The sequence below is a fragment of the Aplysia californica genome, unplaced genomic scaffold, assembly GCF_000002075.1.
Source record: "Aplysia californica isolate F4 #8 unplaced genomic scaffold, AplCal3.0 scaffold00144, whole genome shotgun sequence".
NCBI lineage: Eukaryota > Metazoa > Mollusca > Gastropoda > Aplysiida > Aplysiidae > Aplysia > Aplysia californica.
The window spans coordinates 579,518-598,010 of record NW_004797414.1 but is presented as its reverse complement, the minus strand read 5'-3'; the positions used below and the strand labels follow the sequence as shown (position 1 = coordinate 598,010).

Sequence of the window (18,493 nt, the reverse complement as noted above, 5' to 3'; positions counted from 1 at the left end):
CACAAATGAATATGCCCCTTTTTTAACTCTTTTTATCCGGGCTACGGGTATACTCGGAACAGCGATACGGTCACGTCAAAGAAGCTAGTTCTGCTTGTAATTACCAAGATACACAAATACGGCGATGCAGCTCTGTCTGAATATTTTAATTTTCCAATGAACAGTGGTTTCTTTGTTTTTGATGGGTGTAGAAGCTTGAAAGATGTCTCGAAAACGCACAATCACAACCGACAAAGTACTTTTTGAAGTGGCGCTGGGTTGTGAGGGGGAATGATACTAATTTGACGAAAGTGACTCTGAAATAAGTGCCGTAAATTCCGTAGTAGATGATAAGAAACAGGACTTAGACTCATCTAATAGTGATTCAGATCATGGTGAAGGGGTCAGTACTGGAATTTGTGCTCGATGGGTAGGGCTAGATCTAGATCTATAAAATCCAATGGGACGTCGTGGGCGCGGCAATCAGGGTCAATTAGTTCGAGGGTGGAATACACCTCAAAATCTACTTTGTGCAATTGGTGTAATTCCTAACCACATACATTTAAAAAAAACTACATTCAATTTCTTATATAACTGCCAAATGTCCTTAAAACCTTAGAGTAAATGTAAGAAATATAGCACTTTGAACTATACGCACTATAAAAATGATCTACATTATCATTATCATAGTCAACTTAGGACGAGTTGATTTCGTCGTGGGAGAAAAAAAAAAGAAAAATCAACTTAACTGTTGGGATCTGTAAAGAAACAGGTGCTGGAACCCGAGAATAAGATCAACTCAACCGCAGATCAACTCAAGCGATTTCAACACAAGCAGAGTCGACTGTACGTATTATTATTATTATTATTATTATTATCATCATCATATAACAGAAAAATGAAACCAATTTCCCCCCCCCTGCAAGCTTTAACAAGGACAGGTCCACTAATCTCTAATGTGGGACGTAAGAACCACAAACATCAAAGCCTTGTGTCGGTACACGATGAATACATCAGAACTTTACCTGCCCTGCACTTGGCGACTTGCATGGTACCTACCTACCTACCTACCTGCTTCCCCAGATATAAAAAAATATACTCTATAAAGCAACAAAACACAGTTGATAAAAACCTGTAGTAAATTCTTTGCCATATCGACAGGCCGAAAGGCTCAAATTCAGATGGCCACTGGATTGGAAAAGTAAAGTACGTGCACTACAAATACATCAGCACTAGACAAAAATCATAGGGAATGGACAAATAGTAGAAATCACAATAAAACAATAACATAAAATACCCACAATTTACAAAGGAAACAACAAGAGTATTTTCTCAAAGGTCTCCCTTTAGAATAACTTATACTTTATACATCTTAAGATCAAACTAACAAACTGTCAGTATCTTCTAGTAGCAGATGATTAATCTGGTCATTTTTATCTATTAAATCCCACAAACTTTTTCCAGCACTGACATAATGGGAACATGTTTATTTAGCCACTCAATACATAACATTTGTTTGTTGAAAACTTAAAATTTGCAGCATTCCAGCAATTCAAATATGATCCAAACAATACAGTATCTACAAATGCATTCCATGCCAAAATAAAGTTTAGAAAACAAAACAGCCGGAAGGAAGATATATTTACAAAACATTAAATTATTTGAGTGGCCTGTGAGGAACAGGTTCATTGTGATTTTTTTTTTAAACCAATACTTACTGACAAATGAAAGCCCTTTTATTTCCCTGAAAATAATACTTAGTTTGCGAAGTTAAAACAACTATTTCTAATGAATTAATAATTATCAATTATCCTGTGCCAGATTTTCATACTAACCCCAAAATTCTTCCAAATTAGTTTTATTGCAGTTTCTTAATCTGTGGAATCAGTTGCATGTGTTTAAAAAATATTTCGCCAAAATTCAAAATCTAAATATTAGTCTACTGGAAAAAAGCAGGAAAACAAACAATTTGAGAACAATTTTTAAAGGAATGAAACAATTTTCTCTCCCTCCTAAATACTTCTTCTTTCTGGACTTCAAACTAAACAGTTGAACAGCTTGCAGAAGTTATACTCCTGAGATTAAACAACAGAAGTAAACAGATCTTACTTTCAGCTGTCCAAGAAACACAAACAGAACAGAAAAAAGACTTTGTACATTTCAAATGTACATCTCAGAAGTTCTTTAAAACCATGTGACTCGATGGTTCATAATGTCCAACATGTCATTGTTTTCAAAATTTTTTCCAGTTTCCTAACCTTATTTAGTCTAAAGAACGTATCAAGAAAAGCGGGTGTAAACTGAAAAAGACAACAGACATGAGAGCAATTGACAGGTAAAATTTAGAAAAAGTTAGAAAACGGATTCAAAAGGATGGACAAATGCTTTGCACACAGCCCTTATTCAACTCAAATATATATAAGAGCACCAAATTCAAAGAAACCATTTACAATACGCTTTTACTTCAATTTCTACCCAAAGATAATGGCCTTCAAGGTTTTAAAGTCCAACTGGTCATTCATTTGATGCTCTAGTACTTCAAAAACATGTGTAGCAAAATGAACGTTTGTCAGATACAGGTGGCACATACTCGGCTCAAATATTTCTGCAGACTTGAACGTCTCAACAGATCAAAGTATCCAGAGCTGACCTAGTCAGCATCACATATTGTAAGCTTCATACCACATATCTCCCGAAACCTTCAGACATCTGTGAAAAACAGAAAAAAACCCACAAACAAATCAATTACTTGGTATGCATCGGAAACCGACATTATCTATATGTCACGCTATAAGCAAAGCCTAAAAGTAACAATCAAGATAAGGTAAGATAAGATAAGATAAATTTTTATTGCCCAGATGCTGGCACATTGGCTTTGGTGTTACGCTCTCTCTCTCTCTCTCTCTCTCTCTCACACACACACACACCCACCCACACCCCATACACACACACACACACACACTCACACACACCTACACACACACACACACACACCCACACCCACCCACCCCCATACACACACACACACACACACACACCTACACACACACACACACACCCACCCACCCCCCATACACACACACACACCCACACACAAAATCCAGTTCCAGTCCCAACAGAAAGAGAACCCTCCGCGGTCACTCACCCGACGATGTCCGCCATGGCTCTGTACAGAGTCTTGCTCTGATAGTCCAGCTCGTGTTTCTGACACAGAGACTTGACCAGGGGCGTGGCTCTGTGCAGGTTGTTCCTCGGCATTGTGGGAAACAGACTGATGGGTGGGTGGGTGGGTTGTGAAGGGAGGAGGGGGTAGTGAGGTTTTATAGTGTTGTTTTTGTTCGTTTTTTGTATGTTTGTTTTGTTGGGTTTTTTTTGTTGGTTTTGTTGCGGGAGGGGGGGGGGGGGTTGGGGGGGAGAGGGGGGAGGGGTTGGAGGGATAGGGATTGGGGGGGGGGGTAGGGAGTGGAGATAAAATGACAACTCTTTTTAGGTGTAAACTTAGTTTGGTGATGGGAAAGGGAGGTATGGGGAAAGGTAAGAGTGGGGGGTGTAAAAAAACCAGCCTACTCTTCCTGCACTAATCTAGTCTATTATAAATGGTTGACCTTATTAGGGTTATATCTATCTAATGAGCACTTTTCCATTATAACTAATAGAGATATACATGTTGTCATAATCTATGAGGTACCTGTTCCGTCATCAAAATATGTAACTTTTAATTTAGCTTTGTGCCTTACCATAGACGTCACAGAAGTGGGCAAAATTTGCTGTTCCTTGTTGCCTATATATGACATTATATTTTCATCCTGTTAATCATTTGGCTCTAATTCTTCTGCACAGAGAATTACTCACAAGCACAGCGTGGATTTGTATTTGGGAATAAAAAATACCTGTATCGGTACCAAATCTGCTCATATTAATTTAGTTTCCTGCTAGGCTTGCAAGCGTTCGATAAACACAGGTCTAGTCTTACAGACTCTCACAAAACATAAACACTAAAATGACCTTTAAAAAAGGCAGCAAATTTCACTTTTCGACACAGATTTATAAGTTTTTCTAAATGTGTAAGACAGGGAATATAGTGAGTGAGGAAAGTGACACTATCGAAGACCCAGAGCCCGAATATATGTCACGAGTGGGCCAGATCTAGAGAGCAAGTCCACTGACATTGAGACCGCTGTCCTGGTTAACAAGCTCAGCTGAAAATCAGTCCAGACAAAAGGAACGCACATCCCTTGGCAATGAAGTTGTAAAGTATTAAAATTTGAAGATGAAAAAAGTGGAATAATTTAGTAACTTGCAAAATTGTTCCAGTTTTTTCATCCTCAGGTTCTGATCTGAGAGACATGTCTATTTTCAAATTCATTCCAGACCTGTATTAACCAAAGCTGAAAAAATGCAACATATAGCCACTACTGCATTAGTGTACAATGACCTGAAATACCTACTTACCCCCCCTCTACACTCACCCACCCTCAATGCCAGCAGCCCATCCCAAAAAAAAATATATATGGGGGGTTCCAGTAGCTAAGTGAGTAGTGAGTTGAGACTCAAGAGTATAGTCAAGCAAGAGTTGGTGACCCCGGGATCAGATGGGTGGTCACTAGGGTGTGTCCTTCAGCAAGATACGACAACCCTAGCTTAAAAAATAAACCGAGCGCTCCACAGTGACGACCAGCAATGGGATGGCTGTGAGATTATTTTGTATTTGTATGATTTTGCATATTTGTGTATATATGTGTATGTATTTATGTATGTACGAATTTATAATTATATATTTATGTATGTATGGTATGTCTGCCATTGTAAACCAAATTGCCCTTCTAGGATCAATAAAAATGTGATTTGCGTAAAGACGCTGTGGAATCATCTGCTCCTCAATTTTTGGGCATGTGGAGTTATTCGTATCATGTGAAAGCTGATTTATTTGCCTTGCTTCCAATGAAATAAATATCCATTTATCTTGAATAGAACTCAATATATCCGCCACTGAAGGAACTGAGGTCGCCTGGTTTCTGTGGTGAAATTAGCGAGAAAATGGCTGCCAAAGTTTGGTAACTTCAATAGCTAAAGAGCCTTTGAAAACCCTGACATATTTTGTGCCATTAATCAACGTTTTTCAGTAAAATTCACATGGAAAGGTGTTTTTATATTAACATTAAATAGGTTAAGCCAAAAAATAAAAATTCGATAAAAATTTCCGAACTCAGGGAAAACTGCCTGTTTCTCCGATTTGGTTATTTTGACAAGCGCCTGATTTCACCATGCTGCCTCACATTTACTATTGTAATTCAAACTGGGTACCTACTGGTGCTCAATCTGGAAGTTGAGGTGTCCGGAGAACCAGTCGTTGAAGAGTGACTGGTCCACATTGCAAGTGGCCTTGAGCTGGGCAGTGACCCAGTCGTAGTCCTGGTCGTAGTCGACGTCCATCGGGATGTGGTTCATCTGGGTGGTCCACACGAACCAGTGGGACTCGAGGAACCTGCCGTGAGCAGAAATACGAACACATAATGAGTGTAATAACGCCACAAATGTTCATGTACTGGAGACAGCGTGGGGATGGGAAAGAGAGTGAGAAGGAGGGAGAGAGTGAGAGAGAGAGACACAGAGAGAGAGAGAGAGAGGGAGAGAGAGAGAGAGAGAGAGAGAGAGAGAGAGAGAGAGAGAGAGAGAGAGAGAGAGGGAAAGAGAGAGAGAGAGGGGGGGGGTAACGGAAAGACGAAAGTGAGAGGCGGCGAGAAAGGATCACTACAGGAACCGTACATATGGTGCTCATGTTCTTAGTAACATTGTAAAGAACATTGGGCACTTTCTGAGTGAAAATATACTATATAACTGAAATTGATTTATATTATCATTGTTATTATTATCATTATCTACATGGTTCCCTTATCAGTGAAACTAAAAAAAAAAGCCAACAACTTTCATTACGTTGCAAGAGAACGGAGCAATTTCCATAACCTTAAGAGTAAAAAACATTGCAGTCACTCAAAGTCTTGCTGATCAATACAATGCTGCTGTACGAAGACAAAACGGCATTTTTCATGTTTAGTGGAAAGCCTACCCTACGTGTGGGAAAAATTCAAATTGAAACTGTGCCTTGTTTTTTTTTAAATATAAATTAGAATTCAAATTTCAGAATGGCTCTATTTTTAAACGATTACGATGACAAAGAACCTTTTCTCGAAATTGCTCTGAAGTTAAAAAAAGAAGGCGCTTTGCCAGGCATGGCAGAATGGTCACGGGAGCTCCACAGGAAAATGTTAAGATCTACGCAAACAAAAAGAATTTCGAAAGAAGCACTTCAAACATTTTAGTAGTCGCAGGTACTTGTTCCAACATTTTACCCACCGGCCCATAGCCATGGTTATATGAAGCAACATAAAGTAGCAACACAAAAGACAGAAAATTTCTCTATGCATATTCTCAGCTACACCAGTCTATATTTGCTACAAAGTTTTTGTTCCTTATTTTTATGTGAAATCTTAACTCATTTGCTAAGCCGAGTCGTGGGCAGCGGCGCAGCAAAAGTATCTTCCATACCGCAAGCCGCACCCGACAGCTCGAGCACCGACCTTTAATTCTAGCTTAGATTTTATTTCAATCCATGTATCCATGTTAAAACATAACATTGACTTCCGGGTCAAGCGTTTCTACCGAAAATCGGAAGTTTAGATTCAGTTTTTAAACGTGATTTCGTAGTTTATGCGACTTTGTTTTATCGCGATGCCAAAATTATAGCCCAGACACCGGTCTTAGTACTTTTACAAAACAAAATGTATCATTATTTTTCTCACTAAAGAAATGTTTGACTCTTTTTTATAATAATGACACTATTGGCCTCAAATTGCCAATGCACTGTAATTGAGAAAGCAATATTTTCGAGTGCTAGATCTAATCTAAGTCTAGATCTAAATTGTCAAAATATTTTTTTCTCCCCAAAATCACTACTTTTTGGTGAAATTACTCGAAAAGAGCCACTCAAGATATGTATAGGTTTATTTCATATGCAATTCTGAATAATTCTATATAAGATACGAGTGGGTGTTTTCTGTTTGTGATCCTTTATCAATATTTTTTTTTTCAATATCGGAGGTTATGATCCAAATGTACAAATATTATGGAAAGTATGTAAATAACTGCAAATTTTTCAATATTTTCCAGTTCTATATTCATTTATGGTTATTTTGATATACAGTCAAACCTGTATAAGACGGCCACCCATTGTCAAGGAGAAAAGTGGCCGTATAAGACAGGTGGCCGTCTTAGGCAGGATTGATCAAGATGAAGAAAACAAACAATTCCCATCTGAGGCCCCAATCGAAAGAAGTAGCATTGTTGTGGTCTTAATTGTTGTTGTTGTTGGTTTGTATTTTGTTTGTAATTTTTATTTTGTTGCTGATTTTGCACAAGGGTGACAATAAAATGAAATGTGTCAGACGCGGAAGACCGAGTGCCATGTTAAAACAAACACATGGGTCGCCACCACTCGGAGAACGAGCGACGCTTCTGTCACAAGTTCACGTCAACGTCCATTGTTACAGACTGGGTAAACAGTGACCACTCATCTCACTTACGATGTGTGTATGAGTTCTGTGCGGGGCTTATGGGTTATGAGGGATCACACGCTTACCTCACCAGCAGCTGAAAATTGGTAGCTATTGGTCAACAGTGGGAGGGGCCTACGCAACATGATCGGTAGGAGGGACTACCTAACAACAACAACAGATGATTGAATTATGACAGCTCGCCCACAACACCAGGGGCCAATGCACAATTTATCGCAATGAAGTCACTAAGGTGGCCGTCTAAGACAGGTGTTTTTGCTGAATGTGATAGGGGTTGTGTGTTAAAATATGGTGGCCGCGGCCGCGTTGGGCAGGTGCCCTTTTTACACAGTTAAATAATATAGAAAAAACGCAAGGGGGGAAATGGAAAGTGGCCGTCTGTACAGGTGGCCGTCAGGGCAGGTTTGACTGTATATCATTTGACTAGAGTCTAGGTGCAAACATATTTTTTGAGTTTCACCAAAGATTATTAAATGTTTATTTCCAAATTTTATCCGCATCCAATCAAAATTGTGTTGCATAAAATCACCTCTTACAGGAAACAGAGTTGAAAAATACACAAACAAACCATACTCAAAATTTTGGTAGATAATACGTTGATATTTATTTGAATTTGTGGCCCCAAAAGACCTTCTAACTGCGCACTAGATCTAGTCATCATCTCATTTCGCCCTCGCGAAAAAAATTTGTCCACAAGCCGAAAATAATACATAGCGAATGAGTTAAGGTGTTGAAAATATAATTGTCATATATACTATTCCTTTACATGTATAATACATTTTAAATTTCAGCCAAAAAACATGTTGCTCTCTCTCTCTCTCTCTCTCTCTCTCATGCACACAAACACACACACACACACACACACACACACACACACACACACACACACACACACAAGGTCACAGACAAACAAACCCACACACAAGCACAAACACAAGTGCACAAATACGTATTGTGGCATACTTGACAAACAAACACCAAAATCTCACGAGTAGCCTACTCACCGCACCCACACATAGAGAGCTAGAGCTCCACTCACTCCGAGGAACGGGTAGAACATACAGACGTAGCGGACAAAGAAGGCAAACATCCAAAACATTTCCTGCGAAAAAACCAAGAGAAATAATTACACACTATCATTTTTGTTCATGCCCTTTTCTCTCCACACTTCTTTTTTTTTTTTTTGCTCGAGTACAGAGAAGCACATCGACACAATAATGGTCATTTAGTGTTGTTTGTTTTTTTGTTTGTTTTTAGTATGGGGTTTTACGGCGCTCGCAACTCCATTGTTTGTTTATTCGTTTGAGTACAGAGAAGCATATCGACACAATAATCGTCATGTCTTTGTTTGTTTTAGTAGAGGTTTTATGGCGCTTGCAACTGCATAAGGTCATATGAGCGCCAGAAGATTAGAGGTGTTACAAGAGAGTAACAAACATAAAAAAGGAGGGGAGATAAGGATGATAGATGTTTGATAAGAAAGAAGAAGCAAACCACACCACAGTACCCACCAACCACCCAAAATAATGGCCATTTAGTGTTGTTTGTTTGTTTGTTTGTTCGTTTGTTTATTTGATTTGAGAAAAGAGAAGCACATCAAAACAATAACTGTCATTTACGGCTGGGAAAATGTTCGACATGCAAACAGAACCGGCAGAGAGAATGGAAAGAAGAAGGAACTGTCAACCAGTGGTGCCCTTCAACCACCTGTCTCATCACTTCTCCTTCCTGCTGAAAAAGACAAAATTAAAGAGTCCAGGGGCAAACTGGGCCAAGTCACAAAATGGAAATTGCGAAGATGCCATTACTAATCTTAATAAAAGCTTGTAGACTCATAACTCCACTTGTGTTTGACTATTGTTTATTGTTTTTGTTAGTTGAATGGGAAATTGAACAAAGGGACGTTAACAACATACAATGTGTAATATGGTATTACTTACCCCGTAGAGTTTCCGTGAATACAAGAAGTAAGGCACCTCAAAGTTGAAGTAAAGTGGAAGAAGGAGAGGGGGCATCACTGCAGAGAGAGAGAAAAACATAAATCTAAACAAGCAGAAAAGTCATCGTTTAGTTTGTTCTTTCATTCAACTGTTGAACCACATATATATTCAACAAAGTGACAGCCGTTCAACTTTCAAATGAACAGAAACAGCAGGTGAGACAAAAAATATGACCTGTCAGTGACACTCTCCAGCCACCCATATCTTGCCATTGTTACATTTATACATTATTTCTGGGGTTTTTTTTACACAAGTGAAGCTTTCTCTAGACAACAAAGACAAACTACAAAAGAATAAAAAGAAAGATTCAAAGCAGCAACCACCAGTGGCACTTTCCAAAAACCCACCAAAAGTTAAAAGAACAGCATCAACCCCATCTTGCAAGCCACATTTATAAGTGTAAGATTTCGACAGGAAAGTAAAATGGGTTAGACATGGTCAATATGCTTCAAATCAAAGAAGGAGGTGTCAGGGATGTCTTACTACTTTACAGGTGTGGTAAGGATATCTTTTAGAGTTAATAAAATCTTTTAAAAATAATAGAACAAATTTAAAAAATTTTTAATGCACATGAGCAACAAAATAAACTCTTACCGAGAAACCAGTATTGATGTTGACAGTTGTAAGGCAGTCCACCTTTCTTCTTTTTGCCCCACTAGATAAAACAGAAAGAAAAAGAAGTTTATAAAATATGAGGATTAATTTTGGGGTTTTTTATGTTCAAGTTCATCACCTTGCTGAACACAATGCAGTCTTCACGCTACATTATACTAACTTATTTTCCCCTGTTTTTATGGAAATTATTTCGAAAGCACTGAATTCCAGACATAAAAACAAGATTTAACACAAAATGAGACTTAAATTTAATGGATCCACGAAATCAACCGTCATAATTTTGGACTCAAAGCCAAGATCTTCAAACGGCCTAGACAACTTGCTACCTTAAAATTACGTTCTATCTGACAATTTTTCTATCTGCTTTATCAAACTTGTACGATTATTCGAAGTCGCTATCAGGATAATCAAAGAATTGCATTTGAAAAAGCTTGACATGTTGAGAATTTTAAACTCAACATTTTTTAACATCAAATTTATCAAAACTAGGTATTGAGCAAATAGAACTTCGTAATTCTGAGGTAGCAAACTGTGAGGAAAACTCTTAAAAATCAGAAATTAGTTTGTACAAAATACCCCACAGCTCCCAAAACCCAGGCCGTTTCGAGCTGAGAGCATAGGGCTCCCCCAATAAGAAATCTTGCTAAGAAGCCAAATGCTTCAGAACATGATAAAACCCTGCTGGATTCTACTTGGATTCAAACCCCAAACTTTTTTTGTTTTGGCTGGGGGGTTTTAAGTAAGAGTTTTCAGGCACTTGCAACACAAGAAAGAATGAGGTGAGATTAGGACGATGGCTGTTTGTTAGGGAAAAAAAGGAGTAAACCACAGCAGAGCATCCGCCAACCAACCACTGATAATGTTAGAATACCAGAACAATGACAATACTTGGGGGAACATTTTTTTTAAAAACTATGTACGATATGGGTGTAACACCGCTATAAACACCCTATGGCTGTATATATATATAAACAAACTTCCAAACCTAAGGTCCATCTTTAGCAGGAACCAACCACGTGAGTGAGTGGACAGTCTCAAAAACTCTCAAAACTACCCATTACAAAAATACACCTTTCCGGATCTGACCCACAGCCACCCGCATCACAAGTACAGTATGATACCCAGTGGGATGTAAGTAAACTTTCAGCCCATCCAACTGTCACTATCACTGAACTCAGAACAACAAAGTTCACCAACTGGCACAGTGACATACAGGGGTTATCAGAAATCAGGTAAACACGCTTCACAACTGGTGATTTTGTTTCAGTTAGTGTTTTAAGGCACTTACAAAACAATTAGGTCACATAAGTGCCAAAGATTAGAAGTGTTACAGTAGAGTAACAAAGACATAAAAAAAGAAGGAAAAGAGATAAGGATGATAGACAGATTTTTTATTTTTACTAGAAAAATAAGTAAACCACATCAGAGAACCCACCAACCACTCACAATCACAGTTCACCAACTAGCACAGTGACATAGAGGGGGGTTATCAGTAATCAGGTAAACACTCTTAGAAACAGGTGAGAAACTGTCTCACTTGACAAAGCACACAGAGAGACCACGCACTCACGAGATGTCATTTTCAAGTCACTTGATACCGTATTTGTCCGTCAGCTTTCGCTGATTGTTTAGCTACGGGGCCATATGATAAGCTATACCTTTAGTTTTAGTTTTAGTAAGTGTTTTGGGGGGCTTTTTTGTTTTAGTAAGAGTTTTACGGCACTTGCAACACAATAAGGTCACATAAGTGCCGAAGATTAGAGGTGTTGCAAGAAAGTAACAAACAAAAAAAAGGACGACAATGGATGTTAAATATGAAAAAAATAGCAAGCCACACCAAAGCATCCACCAACCACCCACAGTAAGAGTTTTACAACACTTGCAACACAAACAGTAGGTCAAATAAGTGCTGAATATTACAGGTGTTACAAGAGAGTCACAAACAAAGAAAAGAAACGAGTGATTTATATGGATGATATATGTTTGATAGGAAAGAAAGAGTAAACTCCACCAGAGCACCTGTCAACCACCCTTGCTTAAATAGAACTAAGCCGTGCTTAAATAGAACTAGAACAAAATACTCATATACTATGATAGCACAGCACTTTCCTTTTAATCAAGAGACCAGATCGCCATATTTCCTGAGCCACATGGGTGGAGAACAATAAAAACTCCCCAAACAACCCAAAATTCAAGTACAACCCATTAAGGATTCGAACCTGAGTGGACTGCATCGATCATAGCACAACACCAACTGAGCTGAAGCTAAAGGATTCTCCTGAAACTAGTTCACCAGCAATAAACAGAGAAAATAAGAAAGGTACACAAGAAAGAAAAGCAAAACAGAGACCCAAGACCACTATGTAAGGTTAAGTACAACAACAACAACCAAAAAACTAGAACAAAAGTCCAAAAGTCCTCAATCTGGATCACAATCTTTATCCTTATGTAAAACGTCTGACTTGGGCACACAAAACTTGAGGTGATTTAATTGAACTTAAAAACCCAGTGTATGTAGAGCACCAGAGTTATCATGTAGTTCATTCTCTGAACTTTAACACTTTAACACTTTCCATTCACCCAAGGTGCAGAGCGCACAACCTTTGTCCCCATGTACCATGATGCAGATGGGGTACATCGGTACTGTACTATACCTGTATCTCGGCAAAAACACCCAAAACAAAAATGGAAAAAGAAATTAGAATCGGAACTGAAAACATTCGATCTAGCACATTCACCACCCGAATTCTTATTATGGCACCAGTGCAAAGCAGCACTAGTGCCAGGTCTACTCGACATCTTTCAATAAAATTTACTCCAACTATTGTAAATTAACTGATTTTCACCCTCAAAGTCCAAGGCCACACAAACCATTCAGGAAGGAAATTATAAATTTAACAAGTGCGTATGTCTAAAGGGGGATAATTCCTAGTGCGCTTTTGTTGATTATATCACACCATCACTAATCGGCGTCCTGTGGGGGCAAAATGTTAAACTACAAAACATAGATATTTAGAGAAGAAAACTATTCTCTAGTTTCTTTATCAATTCTACATGCACCAAAAACTATTAACTTACAGCCTCTTACAAATGTCTTGATATGCATCAATTTATATTAAGTCAAAATTGTCCAAGATAGTTATCCACTGTAGAGAATAAAAGTGGCTGTCTTATACAGGTGGATGTCTTGGACAGTGTCATTGAAATGTACAAAAAAATACCAGAGGGAAGTAAAAAGTTGTCATTTGGGCAGGTGTTTTTTCTGGACAGGTGATGGTCTAAGATAAGTGGTTGTTAGAATAGGAGTGACTAAATAGAGAGACAGAGAGAGACATTCTCCAAGTGCCTGTTAACAAATGACGCAACAGTTTAAATTTACAAACAATACATTTTTCTTTTTACGCTATTTCTGTCTTTATTTTAATCAATAGTGAATCAGGCAGTATATCGTGATTTGAGAGACAGAAACACACACACACAAAAAAAAAACACACACACACACATACACACACACACTAACATACACATATCCTGAGGGTCAGACAAAGGACAATTTCTGATATGATCTCAGGTACACAATGATTCACAATGATAAACTTAGCCAACATAAAAAACGTTTCGCTTACCTCCACCGGAATTTTGTCTCCCAGTAAGAATAGCGGAGCCAGCCGGATGTCTGGGTCCTTGCGGATGCGGTTGGGTTTGGCGTGGTGCAAGTAGTGCCGATAGTTCCACCATGAAGAGGACACACCCTTCACGAAGACATAGAAATGGTTTTTTTAGAAATTGAAATGAAAACAGCTTTTAGAGATGGTTCAAGTTTGAAAAAGAAAATGAGGAAAACACATGGAATTCGACAAGGAAATACTTTGAATTTGAAGTGTTAACACTTACAGTACCGAAGACTCATATAGAGAAAAACCCTCAAGTACTGCACCAGTTTAGAACGCTGAAAGCAAAGGCAGATTTTTTAAAATGATTTCAACAAACTTTTGCACATCAAGAAACATGCTTTAAAATTTCACAGATTATCATCAACTATTCAGCTATCACATAGAGTGACTTCCTTCGGAATTTACCTTAGTGCAATTGCACCATTTGTTGTTTATATATATGTCTACTGTGCCTGGTCGAGTCGGTCACGAAAGTCACCAGCGATAATGAGCGCACACTACAGCCTGGCGACTCAAGTCACTGACGGTACAAAAAGTGTTAATAGCACTCTTCTTTGTTCTTCATTAAAAGGTGGATGTGTTTACAATTTGTTACTCACTATGGGCCATGTGGTCCATTTCAATACAATCTAGGAGAACATTTGGGGATCCAAGAGGAGAAAAAAAACCTGTTAGGAATGTCATTTAATAACCAAATACTAATTGATTATTTTGGAGAGAGAGAGAGAGAGAGAGAGAGAGAGAGAGAGAGAGAGAGCATATAAACCAAACCTGAGCTCCGAACCCATCACCTTAGACGATGGTTTAAGAACTTTACCTTGAAGAAGTTAAGCAGAAAAATGTGGATCCAGTGATTGACAGTGGAATTGTTAAACACAGAGAGGTGGCCATAGTCGTGCTGTGCCCAACCTGCCTGAGCCTGCAAGAAACATAATATTAAAAAATTACCTAGGCTGAGACATGATCACACATGGGCATCAAAAGATAGAAAGAATTGAAGATGATGCATTTTAATAAGTCAAACAATGGAACAAATATAAACTTAAATAGGAAAAATGACCAGAAAGAAAAAAAAATATTAAAGCAACATGAGAAATAAATGATGTAATTAGCCCTCACATACAAGAGCTGAGAGTTCTAAAATAAGACAGAGCACTATATAAATGTAATCTGTTATTATAATTATTATTATTATTATTATTATTATTATTATTATTATTATTATTATTATTATTATTATTATTATTATTTTTATCATTATTATCATTTTCATTGTCATTATTATTATTATTTAAAATTCTAGACTGTTTCTACTACAGATAATAATTATTCAAGCTAAAGCATTTCCACTGAATATTACTTTTACTCCCAATCTCTCTCTCCATTCCTGTAAAAGAAAAAAGTTTAAAAAGTAATACAATTATTAAGCATAATATCAGATAACATCTGTGACAAAAAATGCGCCCTTGCAGGTGACAGCTAAAAATCAATTTGTCACTCACAGAACTCAGCGTCTTTCATATTGATATTTTTTTTTCTCCTGAGGCCAGAAAATACATTATGAAGTTCCAAACTTTAGCTGCCTCACCTGTGCGGAAACCAAGAACAAAGACGCTATGAAGAGTGTGAGCCAGCCGGTCCCGAACTGATAGACTGTGAACCAGCCCAAGAACTCGAGGAGGAAAATGTGGATCATGATGAAGCCAAAGAAAGGCACGCTAGCTTTGAACAAACCCATGTCCTCCACTGTCCGCCTCAGGTCTCGAAAATCTTTAATCAGTTCCGACTGAAAGTAAAAAAAAACCCAGCAAATCAATTTTCAAAGACGAGTAAGAATAAGATTAAGAACACTCCTTCAGTTTTTATAAAATGTAAATATTTTTATATAAATTGTCTTGAAACACATTGACAACATGCCAAGTTAAGTACTGAGTAGCAAAACCTGAAATTACAAAATCGACAGGGGTAAAAACACTGAATGAAACGTTTTTATTTTGTTTTTGTTTTAAAACATACAGCCTCTTCCTCAAGCTCTCATACCTCTTTATTTTCCTCGGGCCGCAGCAGGCCCACCCTCAGTGCACCTAAGTATTTGCTCACGGCTCTCTTGTCATTGTGGAAAGCAATCCACGCATCCTGAGGAAATTTAAGTCAGAATAAGAGTTCTAAAAATACTAACTTACTATTACTACTATAGAAAATTTAAGTTTAAGCTTAACACCGACTTTTACTTTTACTCCCTGTGTCTCTTACTATTCCTGTAGAAGAAAAAAGAAAAAAGTCAGGAGTAATGAGCGCTACTTTCCAGGATTAATTAGGAAGCTCCGCAGACTGAGAGTGAAGTCATTGATTGGCAAAACAATACAGGGAAACCAGAGTTTACATTTGAATATCAAAAGGCCCGAAGATCTGGAATGTTTTGCCAAGTACTGTAGTAAGAGAGATCCAATCCTTTTATCTATTCAAATATCAGATAAAGTCATTTTCTGTTTTTAATGAATAAGATGAATTTTAGAGAGATTTTTTGGGGGGTCAGAGCTCAATGTTTTATGTTACTGTTGTATTGCATTGTAAAACACCTAGAGCCTGAGCATTTTAATCGGAGTTGAGCACAATATGTCATTTATTATTATTATTATTATTTATTATTATATCAAAAGTATATATTGCAAATTTGGCAGGATAGACTAGCGAGTGATATCATGTTTGATTTCATGCATGACAGACGACATTAAGGTAGAAATTCCGTAACACAGTAGAGTAGAGGGTTGTTATGAGGTTTGGTGTAGGGTTGGGGGTTGGGTTAGGGGTAGAGTCAGGGTTAGGGGAGGATGTCTTCTTTATTGTGTTTGTTGGGGTGATCGCTTGTTACGGCGGAAGTCTTTCCGACGATAAAGTACGACAGAAGCAAACTTATTCTGGTCTTCAAATGTTGAAATGGAGTATATCCTACTTCGACTGACACTGAAATGTTTGATGTCACAGCATGCATAACACCAATTGGAAACTGACTGAAAAGCAATCGAGATTTTACCTTAATTTTCATGTGTATACCTAAGACAATAGCAGATTGTAAAGAATATATAGATCTATATATATATATACCATGCTATCATATTTATAATATATGGTTTATTTTGACATGGGAAGAAAAAGAAAAAGGAATACTGTAAGCTGCAGAACATTTTCATGAGAGCAACTTTAAAATGAAAAATAACTAGATTCTATAAGTATAATACTAGATTTTTCTATGAGCTGCATGCATATTCCAACCATTTTTCACAAAAGAATTATTATTATCTAATCTCTTGCATCTTTTATTACGAAATTTAAAGAATATATCACAGCTCAACAAATGCAATTTGTGTAACCTAGTATAGGTTTGTCAGAAAAAAGGCACAAAACAAATTTATAGCTTCTTTTTTAAACCTAAAGCTGAGCATATAGTGATGGAATCATATGACTTTATAGCATAAAACAGTTGCAGCATAGGCTACTTATATTATAAGCACATTGAGCTATATGGTACACAGGGTAGCATAACTTTGAAACAGGCCTTTGGTACTTTTGTTAAGAGAGGAAGGAAAATTAGAGTTATTCCTGGGTGGGGAGGTGGGGGGGCAAACAAGATATATGAATGCATATTTTTGTGTTATTTTGTTTAGCAAAAATTTTGAACATACTGTTGCATCTTGTCCAGCGCAGTTGGCGAGCAGTTTCTCCCCACCAGGGTGTTTCTTGCTCCAAGTGGAAACGTCGTAGACATACCCGTTTATGACAATCCAGCGGTCATCCTTAGTTGCGTGTCTTTGAATCTCTTCCCAGCTGTACACAGGCAAAGTCTTGTTCTTTTGGGGCTCTGTTTTACACATATTGCAAAAAAATATAAGCTCTTAGATTCCAGAAAGCAAGAGTACTATTAAAGACAAATACCACAGTTTAAACAATTTCAGCACGATAACTTTGTTTAAATGAAAACTGTTATCAGCAGAGCCGCACTTATAAGCAACGCCGCGAGCGCTCAGCTGGCCCACGGAACGCTATCCTCCAACTCCAATCCCTGGGTACAGTTGCACCAAAATTAAATCCTCCGAGAACAGAAGATCTAGATCTAGACCTATGCTTGGTAGACCAGTAGAAAAATGTTTCTCATGCACTCAAAAGAAAGAGGGATTCACTTCATGCTCTCTTTACCCCAAACAAAGGGTGTTGTTTCACACAAAACACACTCAATTCATCCGTCAGTCGGCGCGATGGGCTGATTATAAATAATACCGGCTAGCTAACCTTGACCCAAGTCTGACCCCTTACCTTCCCCCTCATCCGTACGCCGTACGATGATCTGACCAATCGGGTTCCCGCAATCTCGACAAAATCTGTGCGTTGGTCGCTAGCCTAGCCTAGGCTAGGCAACGCCAGATTAAGCAGAATCTACAGCAGGTTTTTTTCACTGTTGTTTTTTTTTTTCCTCCCCTTTGCTACAATCTAAACCCGATGATTTAGACACAATAGCCAAAAAGGTTAGAGTCACGCGTCTAGCTAGCAAAAGTAATTCCCAGCTATCGCTACAATATTCTTTTTTCTTTAATCTCATTTTTTTCTATGTTACTGTATTGTATTCTAATTCTATGCAACACGATCCCCCCCCCTCCCC

General features: G+C 37.9%; 1 protein-coding gene across 1 annotated transcript; it reads right to left on the bottom strand.

Moving 5' to 3' along the window:
• Positions 1-853: 853 nt before the first annotated feature.
• Positions 854-18,122, bottom strand: LOC101863260 (acyl-CoA 6-desaturase). Its single transcript, XM_005096991.3, has 11 exons — positions 17,523-18,122; positions 15,880-15,975; positions 15,428-15,625; positions 14,657-14,758; positions 13,792-13,917; positions 10,145-10,205; positions 9,491-9,567; positions 8,555-8,652; positions 5,288-5,464; positions 3,125-3,250; positions 854-2,688 (listed from the first exon to the last, which is right to left on the bottom strand). Exons 1-11 carry the CDS (start codon positions 17,709-17,711, stop codon positions 2,640-2,642), a joined length of 1,299 nt encoding a protein of 432 aa, XP_005097048.1. The 5' UTR covers positions 17,712-18,122; the 3' UTR covers positions 854-2,639.
• Positions 18,123-18,493: the final 371 nt, after the last annotated feature.

Excerpts from the sequence above, each read along its gene's own strand:
- LOC101863260 (XM_005096991.3), bottom strand. The coding sequence starts at position 17,711 with ATGTGTAAAACAGAGCCCCAAAAGAACAAGACTTTGCCTGTGTACAGC. Across the intron at positions 14,759-15,427 it reads TGTTCTTGGTTTCCGCACAG|GCTCAGGCAGGTTGGGCACA; the intron begins GTGAGGCAGCTA and ends TGTTTCTTGCAG. Across the intron at positions 9,568-10,144 it reads ACATCAATACTGGTTTCTCG|TGATGCCCCCTCTCCTTCTT; the intron begins GTAAGAGTTTAT and ends CTCTCTCTGCAG.